Source organism: Zonotrichia leucophrys, chromosome 21 (assembly GCF_028769735.1).
Source record: "Zonotrichia leucophrys gambelii isolate GWCS_2022_RI chromosome 21, RI_Zleu_2.0, whole genome shotgun sequence".
NCBI lineage: Eukaryota > Metazoa > Chordata > Aves > Passeriformes > Passerellidae > Zonotrichia > Zonotrichia leucophrys.
In genome coordinates this window covers 1,730,225-1,754,925 of record NC_088190.1, presented here as the reverse complement: position 1 = coordinate 1,754,925, position 24,701 = coordinate 1,730,225, and the positions used below count along the sequence as shown (strand labels likewise).

The 24,701-nt window shown below is 50.6% G+C and overlaps 3 protein-coding genes and 1 long non-coding RNA gene across 9 annotated transcripts in view; 3 read left to right on the top strand and 1 right to left on the bottom strand.

Moving 5' to 3' along the window:
* SSU72 (SSU72 homolog, RNA polymerase II CTD phosphatase) overlaps positions 1-2,910 on the top strand; it is a 31,821-nt gene extending 28,911 nt beyond the window's left edge. The window contains exon 5 of the mRNA XM_064730875.1: positions 2,242-2,910. Within this exon, the coding sequence (XP_064586945.1) occupies positions 2,242-2,343 (102 nt within the window). The 3' untranslated portion in view covers positions 2,344-2,910. The remainder of the gene's footprint in view (positions 1-2,241) is intronic.
* The window catches only part of FNDC10 (fibronectin type III domain containing 10), a 134,991-nt gene that overhangs the window by 34,360 nt on the left and 75,930 nt on the right, over positions 1-24,701 (top strand). The gene's annotated exons all lie outside the window — the stretch shown is intronic.
* On the bottom strand, positions 200-9,073 carry LOC135456778 (uncharacterized). Of its 3 annotated transcripts, none has more exons than XR_010442606.1 (3): positions 8,973-9,073; positions 6,740-6,835; positions 200-1,166 (listed from the first exon to the last, which is right to left on the bottom strand). It is a non-coding gene; the product is annotated as an uncharacterized LOC135456778 (long non-coding RNA). The 3 variants fall into 3 exon arrangements; XR_010442607.1 differs by having other exon boundaries at positions 200-1,157; XR_010442608.1 differs by having other exon boundaries at positions 200-1,123.
* Positions 7,626-23,445, top strand: TMEM240 (transmembrane protein 240). 4 transcript variants are annotated; one of them, XM_064730876.1, is made up of 5 exons: positions 7,626-7,922; positions 8,537-8,827; positions 9,111-9,217; positions 18,701-18,909; positions 22,990-23,445. In XM_064730876.1, exons 2-5 carry the CDS (start codon positions 8,771-8,773, stop codon positions 23,136-23,138), a joined length of 522 nt encoding a protein of 173 aa, XP_064586946.1. In that variant the 5' UTR covers positions 7,626-7,922; positions 8,537-8,770; the 3' UTR covers positions 23,139-23,445. The 4 variants fall into 4 exon arrangements, with proteins under 4 accessions (XP_064586946.1, XP_064586948.1, XP_064586947.1 ...); XM_064730878.1 differs by lacking the exon at positions 8,537-8,827 and having other exon boundaries at positions 7,627-7,918; XM_064730877.1 differs by lacking the exon at positions 8,537-8,827 and having other exon boundaries at positions 7,627-7,922.

Below are 24,701 nucleotides of genomic sequence, written 5' to 3'. Positions count from 1 at the left end.
AATCCACGTTAAAATGTGAATTTCCACATTCTCCTGGCTTGGATTTGAGGGGTTCCCAAACCAAGGCAGGAATAATGAATCTGACACAAATCCTGGGGCTGCTGTTGCCTGAGCTTGCTGCTCCAGAAAACCCTGCATTTGCAGTTATTCCATTAAAATCCACGTTAAAATGTGAATTTCCACATTGAATGGATCTGACTCCAATCTGACTCCAATCAAATGGATCTGATGATGAATCTGACTCCAATCCTGGGGCTGCCATTAATTGCCTTTGCTTGCTGCTCCAGAAAACCCCTGCATTTGCAGTTATTCCATTAAAATCCACGTTAAAATGTGAATTTCCACATTCTCCTGGCTTGGATTTGTGGGGTTCCCAAACAAAGGCAGGAATGATGAATCTGACTCCAATCCTGGGGCTGCCATTAATTGCTTTTGCTTGCTGCTCCAGAAAACCCTGCATTTGCAGTTATTCCATTAAAATCCACATTAAAATGTGAATTTCCACATTGATGATGAATCTGACTCCAATCCTGGGGCTGCCATTAATTGCCTTTTATTGTGCTCCAGAAAACCCCTGCATTTGCAGTTATTCCATTAAAATCCACATTAAAATATGAATTTCCACATTCTCCTGGCTTGGATTTGTGGAATTCCCTGATGAAGGCAGGAATGATGAATCTGACTCCAATCCTGAGGCTGCCATTAATTGCCTTTGCTTGTGCTCCAGAAAACTCCTGCATTTTCCAGTTATTCCATTAAAATCCACATTAAAATGTGAATTTCCACATTCTCCTGGCTTGGATTTGAGGGGTTCCCAAACAAAGGCAGGAATGATGAATCTGACACTGCTGCTCCAGAAAACCCTGCATTTGCAGTTATTCCATTAAAATCCACGTTAAAAATGTGAATTTCCACATTGATGATGAATCTGATCCAATCCTGGGGCTGCCATTAATTGCCTTTTCTTGTGCTCCAGAAAACCCCTGCATTTGCAGTTATTCCATTAAAATCCACATTAAAATGTGAATTTCCACATTCTCCTGGCTTGGATTTGTGGGGTTCCCAGACTTCAGGACTTCACTGCTGCTCAGTAAAATCCTCATTCCATTCACAGACTGGACAACTGTAGAGTAGACAGTAATATTCACCTGAAAAACCTGAAAAACCTGAAAAACATGTCTGGTCATTTGGGAATCTCAGTGAAATCAAAATATCAGAGCCTTTGGGAATGATCAATAGAAACTGAATATCTGTTCTATAAATACAGAATGTTTGATCATTTGGAATGATCAATAGAAACTGAATATCTGTGCCTTTGGGAATGATCAATAAAATCAGGATATCTGGTCTATAAAAACAGAATGTCTGATCCTTTGGGAATGATCAATAAAATCAGAATATCTGTGCCTTTGGGAATCTCAATAAAATCAGAATATCTGTTCTATAAAACCAGAATATCTTCTATAAAAACAGAATGTCTGATCATTTGGAATGATCAATAAAATCAGAATATCTGTGCCTTTGGGAATGATCAGTAAAATCAGGATATCTGTTCTGTAAAAACAGAATGTCTGATCATTTAGAATGATCAATAAAATCAGAGTATCTGTGCCTTTGGGAATGATCAATAGAATTAGAATATCTGTGCCTTTGGGAATCTCAATAAAACAAGGATCTCTGTGCCTTTGGGAATCTCAATAAAATCAGAATATCTGTTCTATAAAACCAGAATATCTTCTATAAAAACAGAATGTCTGATCATTTGGGAATGATCAATAAAATCAGAATATCTGTGCCTTTGGGAATGATCAATAAAAATAGAATATCTGTGCCTTTGGGAATCTCAATAAAATCAGAATATCTGTTCTATAAAACCAGAATGTCTGATCCTTTGGGAATGATCAATAAAATCAGAGTATCTGTGCCTTTGGGAATGATCAATAGAAACTGAGTATCTGTTATATCTGTTCTATAAATACAGAATATCTGATCCTTTGGGAATGATCAATAAAATCAGAGTATCTGTGTCTTTGGGAATGATCAATAGAAATAGAATATCTGTGCCTTTGGGAATCTCAATAAAATGAGCAATTTGGGAATTCTGGTTTCTCAGTAAAGTTCAATCCAGCCCATTGGGTGCAGCTGCCCAGTGAGATCCCCAGCAAACCCAAAATTGGATTTTTGCAGATTTTGAACCATCCAACCCCTGGAGTTTGCTTGCTCAGATGTTTTGTTTTGCAGATCCAGCACACAGAAGACATGGAGAATGAAATAGATGAGCTGTTACAGGAATTTGAAGAGAAAAGTGGAAGGACTTTTCTTCACACTGTCTGCTTTTATTAAAGCACCTCTGTCTCTGAGGCCTTAACCCAGATGAGGGGAGCATGTGTTTCCAGTTCTGATTATACTGTATTTTGGAAAATGAATATTGATCTTTTTTTGTTTGTTTGTTTGTTTAAAAACTCCTTTTCTGTGTCTTTTTTTTTTGGGGGGGTTTTTTTTCAGGTATTCTGTCACAGGTAGGCAGAGATACTGGTTGGGCTTGTACATATAAAATTAAAAGTATACACAAAAGCCACCTATTTAAAAATTCAAATCAAGTTTTTTTCTTTAAATCCTACTTTAATTATTACAAGTAGGTTTTTAATTATAAAGAGAATGTTTCTTGAATATAAGTTTATAATGTATTTTTCCAGCCTTTGGATTTATTTGATTTATTATATTTCAGTTTTGGTTTGTTTTTTTTTTTTAATTTTTATTTTATTTTATTTCAATGTGACAGAATGGCTGAACTCTGTGAGGATGTGAATGGAACAATGGAAAAACTGAATATCTGTATATTATTAGCTATAAAGTTGGAAGCATCAAATAAAAATGAAAAAAACCTTTAAGTTTGTCTGGTTTTAGAATAGAAACTGAGGAATTGTGGCTGTTCTTTTTGGGGTAAAATATGGAATATTTGGGTGAGGTGAATGTGACTGTGAGGCTTCAACTGCATTTAGGGAATTGGGGGCAAACTCCTGACAATAGAAAGAATTTAAATTTGTGATTGGGTGGGATCACAATAATTGTGATTATTGTTACAATTAATCACAATAATTAATTGTGGCATATAATATATAAAAATATAATATATATATAATATATAAAAATATATAGATATAATATAGAAATTTATAATATATATTATATATATAATCTAGATATAATAATATATATAGATATATAGATATATATACCTATATTATATATAATATATAACCTATATATAATAATATATATCTATATATATAGATATATATACCTATTATATAGGTATATAATGTATAAAAAATATGTAGATATAATATAGAAATTTATAATATATAAATATATTGCCATATATCATCTAAATATATAATATATAAAATTTTTCACTGTTAAATTTATTTAATATGTTAAAATATAATAAATATATTAATATGTTCTATTAAAATATATGTTCTATTATATATATTAATATATGTTAAATATAATAAATATATTAAAATATTATATTAAAATATGTGTTCTATTATATATTAATATATGGTAAAATAGAATAAATATATTAATATATTATATTAAAATATATGTTCTATTATATATTAATATATGGTAAAATATAATAAATATATTAATATATTATATTAGAGTATATGTTCTATTATATATATTAATATATGTTAACGTAATAAATAATAGAAAAATAAATATATAATAAAAATGATAGAATAATTTTTATAAAATTATAGAAGTTATAACAAATAATTTAAATTACAAAAATATTTAATAACGAGTATAATATTAATTGGGATTAACACAACAACCACAATAATTATATGATAATAATGATTATAATTCTGATATTTTATGAAAGTTCTTGGCAGCTGCTGAGGTTTGAGTGAAGGCTCTGCACTCCTGGCTGTGCTCTGTGCTCTGTGCTCTGTGCTCAAACTCAGCCCTGCCAGCCCAGAGCCCTCCTGGCCTCTCTCCAAATGGGTCACGGCATCACATTTGGGTTTGGGAATCTTTAATAACCCAAAATTCCCCGTGCTGGGCTTTTTGGGCTATTTATTAGTTAAACAGGAGTTCTGCAAGGGAACGGGGAGCAGCCCTGGTGATGAGGTTTGGAGAGTTTGTTTTCCTGTCCCGTCTCCACATGGGTCACTGCGTCAGATTTGGGTGTTTAATAACCCAAAATTCCCCGTGCTGGGGTTTGTTGGGTTGTTAAAACACTTCCAGCAGGAATTCTGCAGGGATGGGTGTTGGAGCAGCAGCTTGGTGAGGTTTGCAGTTTGTTTTGCAGGTGGGTCACTGCATCAGATTGGGCACCTGTGCCCCCCTCGGGTGGTGGTGACAGCTTGGGGCTGAGCAGGAGCCACGGGCAGGGTGGGGGTGCTGACAATTGTTAATTAGAAACGAGTTTGATAAACCCATTGTGGTCAGGAAGGAGTTAACAAACCCATTGTTAATTAGGAAGGAGTTTAACAAACCCATTGTGGGGGCAGCTCACTCATTAGCGGGTCTTTGCTCAGGTGAGAATGTCCCTGGCCCACAGCTGGTGACACTTGGGCCAGGACCAGGCTGGAGTTTGTCACTTGTTAGGGGTGTTTGGGGTCCCCAAAAGCCAGGATTGGCTGGGACAGGGATTTTTGGGATCCCCAAAAGCCAGGATTGATCAGGACAGGGATTTTTGGGATCCCCAGAAAGCAGGATTGATCAAGACAGGGATTTTTGGGATCTCTCAGCAGCCAGGATTGATCAGGACAGGGATTTTTGGGATCCCCAGAAGCCAGGATTGATCAAGACAGGGATGTTTGGGATCTCTCAGCAGCCAGGACTGATCAGGATAGGGATGTTTGGGAGCCAGAATTGATGAGGACAGGGATTTTTGGGATCCCCAACAGCCAGGATTGGCTGGGACAGGGATATTTGGGATCCCCAGAAAGCAGGATTGATCAAGACAGGGATTTTTGGGATCCCCAAAAGCCAGGATTGATCAGGACAGGGATGTTTGGGACCCCAGAAAGCAGGATTGATCAAGACAGTATTTTGGGATCTCTCAGCAGCCAGGATTGATCAGGACAGGATTTTTGGGAGCCAGAATTGATCAGGACAGGATTTTTGGATCCCAAAAGCCAGGATTGATCAGACACGGATTTTGGGATCTCTCAGCAGCCAGATTGATCAAGACAGGGATTTTTGGGATCTCTCAGCAGCCAGGATTGATCAGGACAGGGATTTTTGGCATCCCCACATCCAGAATTGATCAGGACAGGGATATTTAGGATCTCTCAGCAGCCAGGACTGATCAGGATAGGGATGTTTGGGAGCCAGAATTGATTAGGACAGGGATTTTGGGGTCCCCAAAAGCCAGGATTGGCTGGGACAGGGATTTTTGGGGTCCCCAAAAGCCAGGATTGATCAGGACAGAGATTTTTGGGATCTCTCAGCAGCCAGGACTGATCAGGACAGGGATTTTTGGGACCCCCAGAAAGCAGGATTGATCAAGACAGGGATGTTTGGGATCTCTCAGCAGCCAGGATTGATCAGGACAGGGATTTTTGGCATCCCCACATCCAGAAATGATCAGGACAGGGATATTTAGGATCTCTCAGCAGCCAGGACTGATCAGGATAGGGATGTTTGGGAGCCAGAATTGATGAGGACAGGGATTTTTGGGATCCCCAAAAGCCAGGATTGATCAAGACAGGGATGTTTGGGGTCCCCAAAAGCCAGGATTGATCAAGACAGGGATTTTTGGGATCTCTCAGCAGCCAGGACTGATCAGGATAGGGATGTTTGGGAGCCAGAATTGATCAGGACGGGGATTTTTGGGATCCCAGAAAGCAGGATTGATCAAGACAGGGATGTTTGGGATCCCCAACAGCCAGGATTGATCAGGACAGGGATTTTTGGGATCCCCAAAAGCCAGGATTGATCAGGACAGGGATGTTTGGGATCACCTGCAGCAGGATTGATCAGGACAGGGATGTTTGGGATCACCTGCAGCAGGATTGATCAGGACACGGATTTTTGGGATCTCTCAGCAGCCAGGACCAACCACAGCAGGGATTTTGGGGTGGCTTTTGCTCCAGAAGCACAGGGAGGGAAATGGCTTTACCCAAGCCAATGACCCAGCCTGGCTTGTGGGAAAACTTCACAAAACTCCCTGAGACTTGTCCTCAAACTGTTCCCTCCTCTTGTTTTATTCAGCTGTGACTTCAGAAACGCTTTTGTTTCCTACAGCAGGCAGAGTAACCGGCTGCCTCCTCCCCGAGCTCTGCATTTCCACGGCAGAATCCACTTCTGAGCTCAGGACAGGATAAAGCAAGAGGTGCCTTCCCTGCCCTGCTGCTCCTTTGCATGAAGAGCCTGGCTGGTCAAATGTTTCATGTGTGTGGTTTAATTTAAAAAAAAAAAAATTAAAAAAAATCTGCAATGCAATCTGTGCTCTAATTTGAGGACACCATTTAGTGATTTTAATTGTGTGACAGTATTTTGGTATTTTCAATACCCAGTAGTAGGTTAATGACTGTTCCTTGAAGAATGGAGTTTATATAACACCAGTCATTACATAAGAAGGCTGATTGTGGCCTGAGGAGCAGGAGGGAAACAAATTTGCAAAAATGCAAAACCCAGCAGCAGCAAACTCGGCTTCGGTCACTGAGAAGCCCAAAAAAAGGGAACACCTGGATTGTGGCAAGGAGAAACTCACCGTGAGGAAGGCGGGGATGAGGGGAGGCCCTGCAGGACCCCGAGCTGAGCTGCCGCCCATTCCCCACGTGCTGCTCCCTCCACCTCGCCCCGTCCGCTGTGAAAGGAACAACAACCAAACAAGCAAAAAGTTACCGCCTGCTCACTTCTCTTTTCTTTTTTGCTTTCCATTTTTCCCCAGCAGCTCCTAAGCCGGACAGACCGATAGCACGGTGTGGAACAAACGGACCCTCGGCCTTAGGGACAGAGAGGGGACAAAGCCCTTGGTGTCCCAGCCCTGCCGGGGTCCCTCCGCCCCAGCCCGGCCTTTCGGGGGGGTTAAGAGAGGGAGGATTTTCCCAGGGAGCGTTTCCAGCCGGGCTGGGATTTGCTCCCCGCTCCGGGCGGCTCCGCTGCCTCCCTTGAACCCGCGGGGCCGCGACCCCCGCTCGGTGCCCGTGACACCCCCGCGACCCCCGCTCGGTGCCAGCGATCCCCCCGTGATCTCCGCTCGGTGTCCGGGACCCCCGCTCCATGTCCACGACCCTCGTTCGGTGCCCCCGATCCCCTCTCGGTGTCCACGACCCTCGTTCGGTGCCCGCCACCCTCGCTCGTTGCCCGTGATTCCCGCTCGGTCCCCGCAACCCCCGCTCGGTGCCCGCGCTCTGTGCCCCCGATCCCCGCTCGGTGCCCGCGCTCGGTGCCCCCGATCCCCTCTCGGTGTCCACGACCCTCGTTCGGTGCCCGCCACCCTCGGTCGTTGCCCGTGATCCCCGCTCGGTGCCCGCAACCCCCGCTCGGTGCCCGCGTTCTGTGCCCCCGATCCCCGCTCGGTGCCCGCGTTCTGTGCCCCCGATCCCCGCTCGGTGCCCCCGATCCCCGCTCGGTGCCCGCGCTCGGTGCGGGCGGAGGAGGCTCCGGGGGCAGCGCGGGGCTCGCACCCCCGGCCCGCCCCGCTCCGAGCGCGGACCCCCGGGCAGAGAGAGCCCGGGGAGGGGTCCCGCAGGGGCAAAGGGGGCCGGGGCCGACCCCGGGCGGAGGAAGGGCGGGGTGAGGATGGCGTGTGGCTCTGGAAACGCGGCCAAGCGCCGCTGCCGGGGCTCGGCGTGCGGCTGCGGGGCGGGGGGAGCCCCGCAGGGCCGGCCCGCAGAGCTGGAGCCGCCGCTCGCCATGAGCCGCTCCCGGAGCAGCGCCTCCCCACGTAGGTAAATGCCCGGGGTGGGGAGGGGGCGGCCGGCGCTGCCTTGGGCGCATCTTCCCCCTCGCTGCATCCCGCATCCCTCCCTGCATCCCGCATCCCTCCCCCGAGCGGGGCCGGCCCGGGGGCTGCCCGCGGGGACAGCGCAGCCCCGAGCCGGGAGGGCTTGTGGGGCTGAATTTTTTTTGGTTATTTTTTGGGGGTGAGGTGGTGAGGGTGGGCGCGGTGATTTGGGGGCTGGGGTATTATTTTATTTTATTTTTTATCGCCGATTTTTATTTAGCAGCGCTCGGCAGCGGGGATGATTTTGGGGAGGGTCGGCGGGGAGGATGCGATGAGGCTCCCCCGGAGTGGGTGATTTTTTTGCAGCCTGCCTCCTCCTCCCCCAGCCTCTCCCCCCCACCCCGGCTTTGGCTGCCTCGCTTCCCAGTTGCTGCATGAAGGCTGTGCTTGCACCGGCGTGTGCCCGCTCCCGGAGCCGCGCACCCGCCGCCACCGCGGCCGGGGGGAGCCCGGGGCCGGAATTATTATTATTATTTTTATTTTTAATTTTTTAAAAAAATATTTTTTAATTTTTTTTTTTTTTTTTTTTTTTTTTTTACCTATCACATCCACCTTCAGAATTATAAAAACATAAGGCGGGCAGGGCGCGGGAGCCCCGCGGCGTCCCCGGCACGGGGGAGCGCTCGGTGCGCGGTGTGCGCGGGGGGCTCCGCGCCGCCCCGCCGCCCCCCGCCGCACCGCAGCGTGCGGGCAGCGAGCGCGATGCGCCCCGCGCTCGGCGCTGCGGAATAGCGCGGCCGCCGCTCCGCGGGCTGCGGGCGCACGGACCCCACCGCTGGCCGTTCCCTCTTGATGTCCATGAATGCAAACACCATGATTTTCATGATCCTGGGCGCCTCTATCGTTATGGTAAGAGATTTTTTGCTTATCTCCCCTCCCCATCCGTGGTGTGTCCCCCCCCCCACCACCACCTCTTCCTCCTCCTCTCCATCAGCACCGCCGCCCCCCCGCCTCCTCTCCACCTTCCCCCCGCGCTGTCCCCGAGCCCGAGCACCTCCGCGTGTGTCCGTGTGTCCCTCCACACGCGCATCTTCTCCCGATGGCTGCTTCGGTGCCCGGCAATCGAACTGGAGTGGATGTTTTACCCCAGCGCCCGGCGCTGACCCCGTGCCTCGCTTGTGGGCTCTTACAGGCAATAGCTTGCTTGATGGACATGAACGCCTTGCTGGACAGATTCCACAATTACATCCTACCGCACCTCCGAGGGGAGGACCGAGTTTGTCACTGCAACTGTGGAAGGTGAGTTCTGCCTGCAGAGCATCCCCCGTGCCCGCCCTGCCCACCTGGGGACGAGGTGTCAGGGACACGGAGGCAGCTGTGCCACCATTTCTGCATCCTGGCCGTGCCTCACCTTCCCCAGCGGCTCCTGCATGAGCAGGGTGAAGGAGGGGGTGCTGTTTGTTGTTGTCTTTAAAATTTGTTTTGGTTTTTTATTTTCTGGAAGAAGAGTTTTCCGTGGGCTCTGAGTGCCTTTTCCTTTGTGCACAGGCATTTGGGAGCCCTGGGGGAGTGAGAAACTTCGATTTAAGCGTTTGTCATTGTGGCTTTTGTGGTTCCCCAGCCTGTTTTGTGGTCTGGGTGTTGCAGTTGGTGCTGGCTTTGTGGCTCAGAAATGGAATGGAGAAATGAGAGGATCCCTGTCCAGGCCGGGATGTGGCCGCCTAGGACAGTCACTTGGTGGCTTTGCAATCAATCTTTGGTCAGATTTTCATCCCCTGTGGCTTTTCCTGCTGGACACAGCACGCTGAGGAGGCCGGGCTGTGCTTCAGGAGTGCTGTGCACAACTTTATGTCTGGACAAACGCCTTCCTCATCCTCCCAAACAGCATCTTGGGGCCTTATCCATCCCTGGAGTGCTCGGCTGGGAACTGGGATCTGCCTGCTCCGAGGCTGCTCAGGCCCAGAATCATAGGGCTGAACTGAATTATAAAAATATAAATACTGGGGAGGTGAATTTTGTCCTTCTCTCTGGGAGTGCTCCTCACCTGCTCTGAGTCTGTGAGGCCCAGGACTGAACAGAATTATAAATATATTATAACGAGAGTTGAATTGTGTGCTCTGTGGACTGCTCCTGGTGCTGCTCTGGACTCTGCTCAGGCCCAGAATTATACAATATAAATACCAGGGAGGTGAATTCCACCCTGCTCTGTGGGACTGCTCCTCACGCTGCTCTGGAGTCTGTTCAGGCCCAGGGATGAACAGAATTATAAAAAAATAGATATGGGAAGGTGAATTCCATCCTGTTCTATGGAACTGCTCCTGGTGCTGTTCTGGACTCTGCTCAGGCCCAGAATGATAAAAATAATATATATGGAGAGGTGAATTTTGACCTTCTCTATAGGACTGGTTGTAGTTCCTGTAGTTCCTGGTGCTGCTCTGGAGTCTGTTGAGGCCCAGGACTGAACAGAATTATAAATATATATATAACGGGGAGTTGAATTTTGTTCTGCTCTGTGGGACTGCTCCTCACGCTGCTCTGGACTCTGCTCAGGCCCAGAATTATAAAATATAAATACTGAGGAGGTGAATTCCACCCTGCTCTGTGGGACTGCTCCCTCACGCTGCTCTGGAGTCTGTTGAGGCCCAGGGATGAACAGAATTATAAAAAAATAGATATGCGAGGTGAATTTTGACCTTCTCAGTAGGACTGCTCCTCATGCTGCTCTGGACTCTGTTCAGGCCCAGAATGATAAAAATATAAATACTGGGGAGGTGAATTTTGCCCTTTTCTGTGGGACTGTTCCTGGTGCTGCTCTGGACTCTGCTCAGGCCCAAAGCTGAACAGAATTATAAAATATAAATAATAGGGAGGTGAAGTTTGGCCTTCTCTGAGGGACTGTTCCTGGTGCTGCTCTGGGCCCTGTTGAGGCCCAGGGCTGAACAGAATTATAAATATATATAATGGGGAGGTGAAATTCCACCCTGTTCTGTAGGACTGTTCCTCATGCTGCTCTGGACTCTGTTCAGGCCCAGAATTATAAAAATATAAATATGGGGAGGTGAATTGTGGCCTTCTCTGTGGGACTGTTCCTGGTGCTGCTCTGGAGTCTGTTTAGGCCCAGAATTATTAAAAAAATATATATGGGGAGGTGAATTTTGTCCTGTTCTGTGGGATTGTTCCTCATGCTGCTCTGGACTCTGTTTAGGCCCAGAATTATAAAAATATAAATATGGGGAGGTGAATTTTGTCCTGTTCTGTGGGATTGTTCCTCACGTTGCTCTGGACTCCGCTCAGGCCCAGGAGCAGGCCCGGCCTGTGGCAGCGCCCTCAGCTCCTGGGGCTCCTCCTCTCAGGGCAAATTTCAAAGGCAAAAAACTTCCAGAGTGTCTCCCCCTTGATTTTGGCAAGGATTTGCTTTTTCTGAGCTGGTATTTTTTTGTTTTTTCTTGATGTTTTCCCTAGTTTTGAGAGTTTTCCTCTGCTTGTCCCACCAGTTTTCCTGTAGCTGGTCCCGGCTTGTTTCAGTGCTGGTGGGAAGGAGCTGCTGGGATGTTTGGGGTGGCAGAGCAGTGCCAGGGCTCTCTGGGTGTCCCCAGGGCTGGGGAGGTGCCAGGGTCACCCTCTGAGCCCCCTCTGTGCCTGCAGGGCTGCTCTGGGGGCAGATAACCCGGCCCTGGCACTGCCCACAGCCAGCACAGGCCCATTTCCTGGAGAGGGCACAAAAACCCTCCCAAACTGCCGAGACCGGGTGGGAGAGGAGGCAAAAAGCAAAGTTTATCCTTTGCCTCAGGTGTGTGGGAGCAGCTGCCAGGAGGGGCAGCTCAGGAGGCTCCGAGAGCTGGCTGGGAGCTGCTCCTCCCTGAGCAGGAGATCGCAAACCCTCCCTGGGCTGTGTCACCTCATCCTGATCTTTGTCCTGCCCTGCTGCCCTCCTGGCACCACCACGAGATCCCAAACTTCCCTCTGGGCTTTGCCACCACTTTTTCCTGCCCTGCTGTCCCCCTGGAGATCCCAAACCCCTCCCTGGGCTTGGCCGCCTTGTGCTGAGCTTTTTCCTGCCTTGTTGCTCCCCTGGCAGCACCAGGAGATCCCAAATCCTCTCTGGGCTGTGCCACCCTGTGCTGAGCCTTGTCCTGCTCTGCCCTGCAGGACCAGGAGGTTCCCAACCCCTCCCTGGGCTCTGCCACCCTGTCCTGAGATTTTTCCTGCCCTGCTGCCCCTTTTGTCCTGCCAGGAGATCCCAAACCCTCCCTGGGCTGTGCCAACTCTTTTTCCTGCCCTGCTGCCCCCCTGGCAGCCTTTAGAACCCTCTGGTTTCCAGGCTGTGCCCTCTGCTCTCTGCCCAGGAGCCCTGAGCCCGGCCCTGGGCCAGCAGCAGCTCCCCAGGCTGGGCTGGATGAAGGAAAAAACCTGAATTTGCCAAAGAGCAGAGGGGAGGGAGGACGAGGGAGCTGCAGCTTGGTGTGGGGCAGGAGGGGATGGGGAACATCAGGAAATGTGGCAGAGTTGGGGTGGGTGGATGGATGGAGATGGATGTGCTGGGCTGAGCTGCTGCAATTCATGATCTCCCTGTGCCCCAGCCGGGTCACAGTGCCAGGCAGAGCCAATAACTCAGGCAGAGATGTTTGCCCTGCCCTCCTCTCCTGCTTGTCTCCTTCCCCAGGGTGGAACTGTCCTGCAGCCAGGCTGGGTGTGGGCCCAGGCCCTGGCAGTGCCCCCAGGAGGGGCTGGGGCTGTGTGCCAGCTGTGCCAGGGGTGTGGGAGGGATCCCCAGCTGGGGAAACTCTGCTGGGAAGGGGAGCTGAGCCCTGCCAGGCTGCCCTGGCTCCATCCTCAGCCTGGATCCCCATCCCCTGGCACTGGGATGGCACTGCCAGGCTGCCCTGGCTCCATCCTCAGCCTGGATCCCCATCCCCTGGCACTGGGATGGCACTGCCAGGCTGCCCTGGCTCCATCCTCAGCCTGGATCCCCATCCCCTGGCACTGGGATGGCACTGCCAGGCTGCCCTGGGTGTCCTGGCTCCATCCTCAGCCTGGATCCCCATCCCCTGGCACTGGGATGGCACTGCCAGGCTGCCCTGGCTCCATCCTCAGCCTGGATCCCCATCCCCTGGCACTGGGATGGCACTGCCAGCTCCCAGCTCCCCTTTGTGAGTCCCCTGTCCCTGTGCCCAGGATTTGCTGTTGGTCCCTGGCATTCTGTGCCCAGGCTGTGCCCACGGCCTGGGGGCTCTGGGCTCACCCAGGGGCATCCCTGGCCCAGCAGGATGGGCACAGGAAGGGCTGTACGTGATTTATTTTATTTATTTTTGCAGTGTTTTTAAGCATTAGGTGCCAAGATGGGCACAAGGGGTGCTGAACATTATTTTTGCAGTGTTTTTAAGGGGCTTAAAGTTTGCTCTAGTTCATGCCAGGAGGGATTTTTAGGAGGTGTTTTTGAGGTCCAGGTGTGAGGAGGGAGCTGTGCTGTGTTGGTGTTCTCAGGGGTCCCAGGATGAGGGGAGAGATGAGGATCTGACTCCATGCTTCAGAAGCCTGATTTATTATTTTATATATTTATATTTTAGTATCTATTATATATCCATATATTAAATATTTATATATTTAATATAAATATATAATAAAATATAAAGATATAAAATAACAAATAATTTTCTTTTAATATAATATATATAATAAATATAATATTATATATTATATTTATGATATATATTATATTAAAATAAAATGATCTATTAAAACGATACTAAAAGAATAGAAGAAAGGATTTCATCAGAAGGCTTGAAAGGAATGATAATAAAATCTTGTGACTGACCAGAGTCTGATACAGCTGACTGTGATTGGCCATTAATTAGAAACAACCACATGAGACCAATCAAAGCTGCGCCTGTTGCATTCCACAGCAGCAGGTAATTATTGTTTTTCTTGTCCTCTGCGGCTTCTCAGCTCCTCAGGAGAAAAATATCCTGGCAAAAGGGATTGTTCAGAAAATATCCTGGTGGCACTGTGGCACCTGTGCTTTGCCATGTGTGTTGGATGGGGAGGTTAACACAGCTCTAGGATTTTAAATCCTCAATATAAATGCTAACCCTATAAATGATAACCCTAAAATGATAACCCTAACCCTAAACTTACTCCATGAATATTAACAAAACTACAACAGGATGACACAACTTTATTTAAGATCCCATTTGCAGCTGGTGGCCACCCAAAGATTATGGGTGGTGATTTGCATTTTGTTTTGTTCTTTGCAGGATTTTGGTGATTTCTTTTTGTATCTTTGAGCAGAGCTGGCCTGGGGAAGCTGGGGCTGCCTGCAGCTGCCCGGGCTGCCCTGGGGCCCAAATTCGTGGATTTTTGGGGTGGTTTGAAACTCTATTTGCAGTTTTTTGGGGTGGTTTGAGCCTCTGTTTGCAGCCTGAGTGAGCCTGGGCTGGACAAGCTCTGGTCCCTGCTCTGGTGGCCGAGCTGGGAGTTCTCCCGAGCTCTGAGAGGTGACAAATGTGTCCCCTGAGCAGGTGAGGTGTCCCCTGAGCAGGTGAGGTGTCCCCTGAGCAGGTGAGGCGTCACCACCAGTCCGGGCTGGGTTTTCCCTCCCCAGAGCAGCAGAAAAAGGAGGAGCAGAGCTGGCAGCGGCCCCAGGGCATGGGGGAGCCCCCAGGGCTGGGGAAGGGGAGCTGGGCTGGGCTGGGCTGGGGGGACAGGACAGAGCCAGGGGTGGCACCTGGACACGGCTGGGGGTGACAGGGACAGCTCCTGGGGCACACCTGGCTCAGGAAGGGGTGGCAGCCAGGGGTGACAATCAGGTGTGACAGCCAGGGGTGACAGCCACAGGTGACAATCAGGGGTGACAGGGATGGGTGGCATCCAGGGGTGACAGCCACGCTCCCTGCAGGGATGTGGCTGCTGGAGCTGATCCCTGGGGCACCTTGGCACTGTCCGTGCCAGCGTGTGGAGGCTCCAGGCTCTCCCAAATACCTGTGCCAGCCTCTCCAAAATCCCTGTGCCAGTTTGTGCCAACCCTGTGCCATGCTCTCCAAACCTCAGGCTGTGCCAACCCCTGTGCCAGGCTCCAACCCCTGTGCCAGGCTCCAGCCCCGTTCCGGGCCCCGTGCCCGTGCTGGGACCGGCTCGGAGCGGCCCCAGGGTCGGGCAGGGAGGCTCGGGTGGCTCTGTCCCCCCAGCCCGGCTCGGATCAGCCCCAAACCCGGGAAGGGCCGGGATGTGGCAGCTGCGGCGGCGGGAGCTGCGCCGTGATGTCACTGTCACTGTCACTGTCACTGTCACCTGCCGGGGGAGCGGGGCTGAGCCCGAGCATCGGCGCCTCCCCGTCCCCGTCACTGTCCGTGTCGCTGTCACTGTGCCTGTCCGTGCCCCCATCTCTGTCCCTGTTCCCATCCTTGTCGCTGTCCCTGTCCCCGCCCCTGTCGCTGTCCCCATCCCTATCCCTGTCCCCCCCATCCCTGTCTCTGTCCCTATCCCTGTCCCCATCCTTGTCCCTGTCCCCCATCCCCATCCATGTCCCCGTTGCTGTCCCCATCACTGTCATCGTCCTCATCCCCGTCCCTGTCCCCCTCCCTGTCTCTGTCCCCATCCGTGTCCCCCATTCTTGTTGCTGTCCCTGTCCTCATCCTGATCCTTGTCCCCCATCCCTGTCCCTGTCCCCCATTGCTGTCCCCATCCCTGTTCCCTGTCCCTGTTCCCATTCCTGTCTCTCTCCTTATCCCTGTCCCCATCCTTGTCCCTGTCCCCATCACTGTCCCCATCCTCATCACTGTCCCCATCCTTGTCCCTGTCCCTGCCCCTCTCCCCCATGCCCATCCCCATCCCCATCGCTGTCCCCATCCCTGTCCTTGTCCCCATCCCTGTCCCCATCCCTGTCCCCATCCCTGTCCCCGTCGCTGTCCCCGTGTCCCAGCCCCGCTGTCTCTCCGTGCTGTGGCTGCAGCAGCAGCAGCAGCAGCGCTGGTGGCGCTCACCCAAGGTCACCGCAGGGGACAATAGCGCTGGGGACAGAGCCCGAGCCTCCCGTGTGGCACAGCCGGGCCTGGGGACACCGGGCGGACACACGGACCGTCTGTCTGTGTGTCTGTCTGTCTGTCTGTCTGTCACCCTGGCCAGAGAGCAGAGCCAGCCCCGCCGGGGCTGGGATTTCTGTCCCTCAATTTCTGTCCCTGGGATTTCTGTCCCTCAATTTCTGTCCTTCAATTTCTGCCCCTCAATTTCTGTCCCCAGTGGAAGTTCCAGCACAGTCAGGGTGGGCACAGGTCAGGGAATTTTGGAATATTTAAACATGGGCACAGCTCGGGGTGTTTTGGGGTACCCTAAAGGCGGGCACAGCTCCTTGGGTCCCCTGAGGGCGGGCACAGCTGAGGACAGGAGGTGGCACAGGGTGACCTGGCAGCAGCTGGAGCTGCCCAGGATTTGCCCTCAGGAATTGTTTGGTTCCTCCTTCTCTTGTAAATAATCACAGGCAGAGCCCGGGGCACGAGTGGCACCTCTGTCACGGGGATTTGGGGACAGTGGGACATGTGTGTGCAGGGATTTGGGGACATGGGACATGTGTGTGCAGGGGTTTGGGGACATGGGACATGTGTGTGCAGGGATTTGGGGACAGTGGGACATGTGTGTGCAGGGGTTTGGGGACATGGGACAGGTGTGTGCAGGGGTTTGGGGACAGTGGGAGATGTGTGTGCAGGGGTTTGGGGACATGGGACAGGTGTGTGCAGGGGTTTGGGGACATGGGACATGTGTGTGCAGGGGTTTGGGGATATGGGACATGTGTGTGCAGGGGTTTGGGGACATGGGGCATGTGTGTGCAGGGATTTGGGGACAGTGGGACATGTGTGTGTAGGGGTTAGGGGACAATAGAACGTGTGCAGGGATTTGGGGATATGGGACGTGTGTGTGCAGGGGTTTGGGGACAGTGGGACATGTGTGTGCAGGGGTTTAGGGACATGGGACATGTGTGTGCAGGTATTTGGGGACATGGGACATGTGTGTGCAGGTATTTGGGGACATGGGACATGTGTGTGCAGGGGTTTGGGGACAATAGGACGTGTGCAGGGGTTTGGGGACATGGGACATGTGTGTGCAGGTATTTGGGGACATGGGACGTGTGTGCAGGGGTTTGGGGACAGTGGCACACGGGAAGTGCTCGCCTGTGCCCATGGCACCCCTCCCATTCCTTTTGGGGTCCCCTCTCCCCTGCCCGGATTTCCCAGTGCCCGAGGAGGGACAGTCCCAGTTCCCAGCTGGGCAGCACGGGAGCAGAGCGGCCACCAGAGCTGCCACCCCTGTCCCTGCCCTTTCCCGGTGACAATGGGGGCCGGTGCCACCCTGGGGCCGGTGCCAGCCCCGTGCCAGGGGCACGGCGGGGATCGGGGCTGTTCTGGGAAGGTTCTTGGAGCGCAGCTTTGTTTGTGTCAATATTTGGACGTTTCTCAGCCGTGATTACGGAGCAACCTGAGCCTCGTGAATATTCAGAGGCCTCGGGGACTGTTCGGTGTGACAGGGACAGGGACACAGGGATGGGCATGGGGACACTGGGCATGGCTGGCACTGCCCGAACTGGGGGCACTGGGGGTGCCAGGGCTGTGCTGGACATCACCTGGACGGTGTGTGGTCACTGCTGGGCAGGGGCAGTGCCACCTGTGCCCACACTGGTGTCATCTGCCCATACTTGAAAGGATTTAGACTCTGAGTTTAGGATGAAATAGGGCTTGAGGTTTTCATATTTATTTCTTGCTTGCTTTCTTGGGTTTTGGGTTGATTTTTTTGTTTTCTTTTTTTTTTTTTTTGTTTTTTGGTTGGTTGGTTTTTATTTAATTAAAAATGTATATCACATAATAATTATATTATAGCAATATAACAATACTAATAATAACATATCCAATAAGGATAAAAGGCTTAGGCTCAGGGATTTTTATGCTTTCCCTCCGTTTTTATGCTTTCCTCTCTGTTGCCAGCAGCACAAAGAGCCAGGCCAGCCCTTCTGCTGCTGGGGATGGTGGGATAAAAACCAAAACAAGAGTTTTCACTGATTTTTTTTCCCCTTTTAAACCCGATTTTTAGCCAGGCACCTTGTGCACTACTTGTGCTTTCCCTTTTTTTATGTACTTTCTCCTTTTTCATGCTTTCCTCTCTGCTGGCAGCAGCACAGAGAGCCAGGGCAGCAGTTGTACTGCTGGGGATGATGGGATAAAAACCAAAATAAGAATTTCCACTGATTTTTTCCCCTTTCTGCCCCATTTCTGGCAGGCACCATGGGCACTACATCATCCCATACATTGTGCTTTCCCTCCTTTTTTATGCTTTTCTCTGCTGGCACAGAGAGCCAGGACAGCAATTGTGCTGCTGGGGATGGTGGGATAAAAACCAAAACAAGAGTTTTCACTGATTTTTTTCCCCCTTTTAAACCCGATTTTTAGCCAGGCACCTTGTGCACTACTTGTGCTTCCCCTTTTTTTTTTTTGTGCTTTCTCCTTTTTCATGCTTTCCTCTCTGCTGGCAGCAGCACAGAGAGCCAGGGCAGTACTGCTGGAGATGATGGGATAAAAACCAGAATAAGAATTTCCACTGATTTTTTCCCCTTTCTGCCCCATTTCTGGCAGGCACCATGTGCACTACATCATCCCATACATTGTGCTTTCCCTCCTTTTTTATGCTTTTCTCTGCTGGCACAGAGAGCCAGGGCAGCAATTGCACTGCTGGGGATGGTGGGATAAAATCCAGCAGAAGAGTTTTCACTGATTTTTGGGGTTTTTGCCCCATTCCCGGCAGGCACCACGTGCACTACGTGATCCCGTACGACGGGGACCAGTCGGTGGTGGACTCGTCGGAGAATTACTTTGTGACCGACAATGTGACCAAGCAGGAGATCGACCTCATGCTGGGGCTGCTGCTGGGCTTCTGCATCAGCTGGTTCCTGGTGTGGATGGACGGCGTCCTGCACTACGCCGTGCGCGCCTGGCGCGCCAGCCGCCGATACGGTGCGTCACCTTCGTCATCCTCATCTTCCTCATCTTCTCCTCGTCCTCATCGTCCTCATCTTCTCCTCTTCCTCATCTTCTCATCCTCATCATCTTCATCTTCCTCCTCATCCTCATCTTCTCCTCGTCCTCATCGTCCTCATCTTCTCCTCTTCCTCATTGTCCTCATCTTCGTCATCTTCTCATCTTCCTCATCGTCCTCATCTTCTCATTGTCATCATCTTCATCATCCTCCTCCTTATGCTACTCATCTTCTCCTCATCTTCACCATCTTCATCTTCCTCCTCATCCTCATCTTCTCCTCTTCCTCATCGTCCTCATCTTCGTCGTCTTCTCATCTTCCTCCTCGTCCTCATCTTCTCCTCTTCCTCATCGTCCTCATCTTCGTCATCTTCTCATCTTCCTCCCCCTGTCCTCCTCGTTGTCCTCATCTTCATCATCTTCCTCCTCCTCATCTTTGTCTTCTTCACCATCTTCTCATCTTCATCTTCATCATCTTCCTCTTCCTCATCCTCATCTTCTCCTCTTCCTCATTGTCCTCATCTTCATCATCTTCCTCCTCATCATCTTCTCCTCCTCATCTTCGTCTTCTTCACCATCTTCTCATCTTCGCTATCTTCATCGTCCTCATCTTCTCCTCGTCCTCATCGTCCTCATCTTTGTCATCTTCTCATCCTCATCATCTTCATCATCCTCCTCCTTATCCTACTCATCTTCTCCTCATCTTCACCATCTTCATCTTCCTCCTCATCCTCATCTTCTCCTCTTCCTCATCGTCCTCATCTTCATCATCTTCTCATCTTCCTCCTTCCGTCCTCCTCATTGTCCTCATCTTCATCATCTTCCTCCTCACCTTCTCCTCTTCCTCATCTTCTCCTCTTCCTCCTTCTCTTCATCCTCTTCTTCCTCTCTCTTTTCCTCCTCCATTATTCCCGTTCCCATTTCCATTATTTCCATTCCCATTTCCATTATTTCCATTATTTCCATTATTCCCATTTCCATCCCTTCCCACCCCTCACCCCTGGCCAGATGTGGAGAGGTTTTTATTCACTTGTGCCACCAAAACCAAAAACCCTTGGGCACATTTGCCAGGTTTGGAGCAGTAAAATCCTGAATTAACCCCGGGAAGGCCCAGCAGACCCCTCAGAGCCTCCTCTGCCCCATTCCCCCTCAGCCCCTGGGTTTCTGTATTTGGAGGAGAGAAAATGACAGGAAAATGAGGGAATGACTGGAAATTCCCTCCAAAAGTGCCCAAAAATCTCATTTTTCCAGCCCCTGACTGATGGTGCTGCTGCGCCCAGCTCAGGGAAGGAGCAGCAGGAAGATTTATCTGCAGGCCCATAAGAAATTCTAATTAGAAACGTGGAGTCTCTTTCTAAAAACTCAGATAAAAATGAAATTAATTTCCCATTAATCTTCCCAAAGCCCAGCAGGCTCCAGGAGCAGTTTCTGAGCTGGGATTCTGAATTTCCTGGGAGGTTTCAGCCTTTGAGGGCAATTCTGGGGCTGGGACTCCTGAATTTCATCAGAGATCAGAGCAGGGCTGCCAGGAGCTCACCTGCCCCTGCTGAAGGGAATTTTTATTTTTAGTAATTCATTTAGTGGTTTATTTTTAGCAATTATTTGGTAGTTTTAATTTTTAGTAATTCATTTCGTATTTATTTTTAGTAATTAATGTAGTAATTTATTTTTAGTAATTATTTCATATGGTTTTATTTTTAGTAATTATTTAGTAGTTTATTTTAGTAGTTTATTTAGTAGTTTATTTTTAGTAATTTAGTAGCATGTTTTTAGTAATGATTTAGTATTTTTTATTTGTAGCAGTTAATTTCATATTCTATTTTTAGTAACTAATTTAGTATTTATTTTTAGTAATTAATTTCGTATTTTGTTTTTAGTAACGATTTAATATTTTTAAAAATTTTTAGCAATTAATTTAGCATTTTATATTTAGTAAGTACTTAGTAATTTTTATTTTTAGTAAGAAATTTCATATTTTATATTTAGTAATGATTTAGTATTTGAAACTAGTATTAATTACTATATTTACTATAAATATTAAATATTAGGAATTATTAATATAAAATAGTATATAAAATATAAATGACTATAAATTATGAATTTATAGAACACACAGAGAGCCCTGGGGACACAGAATCCTGGGGACAAGGAGCTTTGCTGGGGACACAGCCCTGGGGAGTGACAGAGCCTGATCCTGGTGTCCCCTGCCTTGTAAACAGGGAGCTCTGTGGGGACACACAGAGCTTTGGGGACACAGAGCTTTGGGGACACAGCCCTGAAGGGACACAGAGCTTTGGGGACACACTCAGAGCTTTGGGGACACACTCAGAGCTTTGGGGACACCCACAGCCCTGGGGGGTGACAGTTGCTGACCCCGCTGTCCCCTCATTGCAGACAAGGAGCTCTGCTGGGGACACACAGAGCTTTGGGGGACACTCAACCCTGGGGACACACTCAGAGCTTTGGGGATACAGAGCTTTGGGGACACAGAGCTTTGGGGGACACAGAGCCCTGGGGACACACTCAGAGCTTTGGGGACACACTCAGAGCCCTGGGGACACCCACAGCCCTGGTGGGTGACAGTTCCTGACCCTGCTGTCCCCTCATTGCAGACAAGGAGCTCTGATGGGGACACCCAGCCCTGAGGGACACTCAACCCTGGGGACACAGAGCTTGGGGGACACAGAGCTTTGGGGACACACAGAACCTTGGGGGGACACCCAGAGCCGTGGTGGGTGACAGACCCTGACCCTGCTGTCCCCCTGCCTTGCAGACAAGGAGCTCTGCTGGGGACACAGAGCTTTGGGGACACAGAGCTTTGGGGACAGTGAGCTGTGCTGGGGACACAGCCCTGGGGGGACACAGAGCTTTGGGGACACAGAGCTTTGGGGACACAGAGCTTTGGGGACACACACAGAGCTTTGGGGACACACTCAGAGCCCTGGGGACACCCACAGCCCTGGTGGGTGACAGTTCCTGACCCTGCTGTCCCCTCATTGCAGACATGGAGCTCTGCTGGGGACACACAGAGCTTTGGGGACACAGAGCTTTGGGGACAGTGAGCTGTGCTGGGGACACAGAGCTTTGGGGACACACACAGAGCTTTGGGGGACACAGAGCTTTGGGGACACAGCCCTGAAGGGACACAGAGCTTTGGGGACACCCAGAGCCGTGGTGGGTGACAGATCCTGACCCTGCTGTCCCCTCATTGCAGACAAGGAGCTCTGCTGGGGACACACAGAGCTTTGGGGGACACAGAGCTTAGGGGGACACAGCCCTGGTGGGTGACAGAGCCTGACCCTGGTGTCCCCTGTTGCAGACAAGGAGCTCTGCTGGGGACACACAGAGCTTTGGGGACACAGAGCTTTGGGGGACAAAGAGCTTACGGGGACACAGAGCTTTGGGGACACACACAGAGCTTTGGGGACACAGAGCTTTGGGGACACAGAGCTTTGGGGACACACACAGCCCTGGTGGGTGACAGTTCCTGACCCTGCTGTCCCCTCATTGCAGACAAGGAGCTCTGCTGGGGACACACAGAGCTTGGGGGGACACAGAGCTTGGGGGGACACAGAGCTTTGGGGACACAGCCCTGGGGGGACACAGAGCTTTGGGGACACCCATAGCCCTGGTGGGTGACAGTTCCTGACCTTGCTGTCCCCTCATTGCAGACATGGAGCTCTGCTGGGGACACCCAGCCCTGGGGACACTCAACCCTGGGGATATACAGCCCTGGGGATATACAACCCTGGGGACACAGAGCTTTGGGGACAGTGAGCTGTGCTGGGGACACAGAGCTTTGGGGACACACACAGAGCTTTGGGGACACCCTCAGAGCTTTGGGGACACCCACAGCCCTGGTGGGTGACAGTCGCTGACCCCGCTGTCCCTCGTTGCAGACACGCCCTGGTGGGGGGACACAGAGCTTTGGGGACACAGCCCTGGGGTCACACAGAGCTTTGGGGACACACTCAGAGCTTTGGGGACACACACAGAGCCCTGGGGACACCCACAGCCCTGGTGGGTGACAGTCGCTGACCCCGCTGTCCCTCGTTGCAGACACGCCCTGGTGGTGGCTGCCCAGGCTGTGTAAGCTGAAGGAGCTGCGCAAGCGCCACCCGCGGCAGTACGAGGAGCCCACGGGGAACATGGTGCACATCAAACAGAAGCTCTACCACAACGGGCACCCCAGCCCGCGGCACCTGTGAGGGCACCGCACTCCAGGGACTCCTCTTCCTCACGGGACGGCCCCTGCAGCGCCCCCGGGCCGGCCGGGCACTCGGATTGCCGCGATTTTGCCGCGATTTTGCCGCGATTTTGCCGCGATTTTGCCGGGATGGCCCCGGGTGGACGCGCCACCATGCACAACCAGAGCCGGCGCTGGGCGCTCTGCAGCCCAGGCTTTGCACTGTGGTCCACGTTTTATTGTCAGACTGGTGTAAATATGTAAAAAAAAAAAAAAAAAAGCAGACAAGAACAAAAAAAAAAAGATTTGCATTATAATTTCAACCCTCATCTCATTGTCCTGGCTGTCCTGCACATCCTGCTGGCAATGGTGGCCGAGGGGATGGAGGTGGGACGGCAGCAAGAAGATGCAAAGTGTCTCCTCCAGGAGCTCCAGCCCCACCACATTTCTTTGTTCCTTTGGCTGCTCTGAGCCTCCCGTGGCTCCACAGGGCCTGGCTGGTCACAGGTTTGGATGGGGGAAGGCACAGCGTCCCCTTTTTGGGGCTTTTTTTGGGTTTTATTTTGCTTTGGTTCACAGGTTTCACAGCGTCCTGTTTTGGGGGTTTTTGGGGGTTTGGATGGGGGAAGGCACAGTGTCCCCCTCTTTGGGGCTTTTTGGGGTTTTTATTGTTTTGGTTCATGTTCTGGGGTTGCTGTGGGGCTGGGGATGGGTCAGGGTTTGTGTTTGCATTGCTGCCCTCTGAACCCGCCTCGAGCACCCCCAGAGCCAGGGGACAGGGGTGGCATCTTTGGTGGCACCTTTGGTGGTGGCACCTTTGGGGGTGAACGGGGTGAGCCTGGATAAAACACCCCAAAAGCCCAAAACCCCAGAGACCAGCAAGAGGGGTTCCCGAGCAGCCTCTTGTAAGGTGAGGCTGGTTAAAATACCCCAAAAATCTGATTAAAACACCCCAAAACCCCAAAAACTCAGCACAGAGGGAGGCCTGGGCAGGCTGAGCCTGGTTCAAACACCCCGAAAACCTCAAAACCCCAGAGGGCAGCACAGAGGGGGTCCTGAGCATGGTCAGCCTGGTTCAAACCCCCCAAAAATCTGATTCAAACACCCCAAAACCCCAAAAAGCAGCAGGAGTGGTCCCTGAGCAGCCTCACTCTTGCTGCACCCCCTTCTTGTGGGGCTGGGCTTTGGGGACACCCAGACCAAAACCCCAAACCCACAAACACCAAAACCCCAAATCCACAAACACCAAAACCCCAAACCCACAAACACCCAGACCAAAACCCCAAATCCACAAACACCCAGACCAAAACCCCAAACCCACAAACACCCAGACCAAACTCCTCCCCAAACGTCCCAAATGTCCCCAGAGTCGACCCCAAATGTGAGGAAGCTCCAAAGAGGTTTTGTGGTGCTGCTCCTGGCTGGGTTTTGAGGTGTGATCTTTTGGGGTCAGGGCTCTGGGGGCACCCCAAAACCTCCTGTAGGGTCAGCAGGAGCTGGGGGGTTTTGGGGTGTTTTATCCTGGGATTTGTGAGCAGGGATAAAAGAGGGAATTCCATCCCCAGGATCTGAAAACCCTCAATAT